This window comes from Ursus maritimus, unplaced genomic scaffold, assembly GCF_017311325.1.
Source record: "Ursus maritimus isolate PB19 unplaced genomic scaffold, ASM1731132v1 scaffold_2, whole genome shotgun sequence".
NCBI lineage: Eukaryota > Metazoa > Chordata > Mammalia > Carnivora > Ursidae > Ursus > Ursus maritimus.
This window is the reverse complement of record NW_024424452.1, coordinates 23,193,508-23,195,612: the sequence shown is the minus strand read 5'-3', so window position 1 is coordinate 23,195,612 and position 2,105 is coordinate 23,193,508. Positions and strand designations below refer to the sequence as shown.

The 2,105-nt window shown below is 33.6% G+C and overlaps 1 protein-coding gene across 1 annotated transcript in view; it reads left to right on the top strand.

Moving 5' to 3' along the window:
- Positions 1–414: 414 nt before the first annotated feature.
- LOC103668908 (ATP-binding cassette sub-family A member 3-like) overlaps positions 415–2,105 on the top strand; it is a 159,316-nt gene continuing 157,625 nt past the window's right edge. The window contains exons 1-2 of the mRNA XM_040636564.1: positions 415–525; positions 1,134–1,389. Of these exons, the coding sequence (XP_040492498.1) occupies positions 466–525; positions 1,134–1,389 (316 nt within the window). The 5' untranslated portion in view covers positions 415–465. The remainder of the gene's footprint in view (positions 526–1,133; positions 1,390–2,105) is intronic.

Sequence of the window (2,105 nt, the reverse complement as noted above, 5' to 3'; positions counted from 1 at the left end):
GTACTGTACTACTCACACCATGAGGAAAGGATCACAATTGTTTTGAATACACCTAATGCCTAGCATAGAATATGGTTCAAAGTAGATTTTAAATAGGAAATTTCAGAATTATAATTTGCAGGAATTTATCTCAGAGCCTATTAGAATAATAACTGACGTTCCAAATTTACAGTTTACATCTTTTTTGCGAACGTGGGGCTGCAACTGATTACATTTTGCATCTCTATCATCTAATATTTTCCATACATATTAGACCATTAGATGTGAATATAATGAATTAAAATAAAAAATAGAGGCAGACAAGTACTTATTTCAAGTAGTTATCTTTCAGGATTGTTGGAAAAAAGGAGTAAAACAATGAAGTAATCCTTTCACTTGACTGAATTTAACATTTTTGCCAGGTGTTGTAAATTTTTGAAATGTTTACTTCCCTCTTAGAGTTGAAATTCCATTCTTTGTGATAAAATGGATTTTTTGTGGCTCAACCAATTTGGAGTCCTCCTCTGGAAAAATTTCGTTTTAAAGGTAAGTGGAAGTGTCTATGGGAAATGGTTGTAAAGGCTAATGAGCCTGAAGGGGAGAACTTTAAATAGCTTTTTCACTTCATTTTATTTTATTATTTTTATTTATTTATTTATTTATTTATTTATTTTTTAAGATTTTATTTATTTATTCAATAGAGATAGAGACAGCCAGTGAGAGAGGGAACACAAGCAGGGGGAGTGGGAGAGGAAGAAGCAGGCTCATAGCGGAAGAGCCTGATGTGGGGCTCGATCCCACAACGCCGGGATCACGCCCTGAGCCGAAGGCAGATGCTTAACCGCTGTGCCACCCAGGCGCCCCTTTCACTTCATTTTAGTTTATGGGTTTGTTTGTTTTTTTTTGTCCCTTTGTTCCATGGCTTAATGTAGCAATTCTAACTCTGAAGAGTACCCATAGGATAAATCAATAGAATAGATAATGAAATGTGGAAAAGGGGTGAAAAAGACAGGCTAGAGAACCATTCGTATTGTAGAACAGACCTGAATAATATGTTTAAATTGTATACACATATATGCATAAGAGTATAGATTCACACACACATACACATATGTAGACTCTTAATTATCACAATCCTTCTGTTTCTTTTGCAGAAAAGGAAGATAATGTCTTTAATTGTGGAAATCTCCATGACATTCTTCTTCTCTCTACTGATTTTGCTTCATCGCAGAGATATAAAGAAAACGTTTCAGAATGTTACTGTTTTCAAGCCTATTCCTTTGTTGATCCCGCCTGATTTCTTCTTTAATACGAGCCGTGAATATGAATTAGCTTATGTGCCTTCTACAAGTGATGTGGTAAAAAATATTACTGAGATGGTGAAAGAGAGTTTACTTGTCAATTTTACAGGTTAGAAATTGTGATGTCTAAAATGGTTTTTGTGTTTTTCCTTTTCAACAATTCCTTGGCGATTCGGGGCCTTTTCTGGTTCCACACAAATTTAAAGGCTGTTTGTTCCAGTTCTTTGAAAAATGTCATTGGTATTTTGATCGGGATGGCATTGAAAGTGTAGATTGCTCTGGGTAGCATAGACATTTAAACTATGTTTATTCTTCTGATCCATGAGCATGGAATGTTTTTCCATCTTTTTGTATCTTCTTCAATGTCTTTCAACAGTGATCTGTAGTTTCTAGAATATAGATCCTTTACCTCTCTGGTTAAGTTAATTCTGAGATTGTCTAAACAGACCAATTAATTATGAAGAGATTGGTAGAATTCCCCGGAGAATCAGTCAGGCCCTGGACTCTTGTTTTTGGGGAGGTTTTTGATCACTGCTTCAATATCATCATAATTAATTTTTTTTCTGAACCATTGAGAATAAGTTGCATTAATGACATGTCACCTTCAACTGTATGTATGTATCTCCTAATAAGGACATTCTCCAACATAACAATTATTATACTCGAGAATTTTTAAATTGATATGATATCTAATATACAGTCAATATTTATATTTTCCTAATTGTCCTAATGAGGTTCTTTAGAGCTTATTTTCCTTTTTTGTAATTCAGGATCCAGTTGGAGATTTTTTTAAAGATTTTATTTATTTATTTATTTATTTATTTA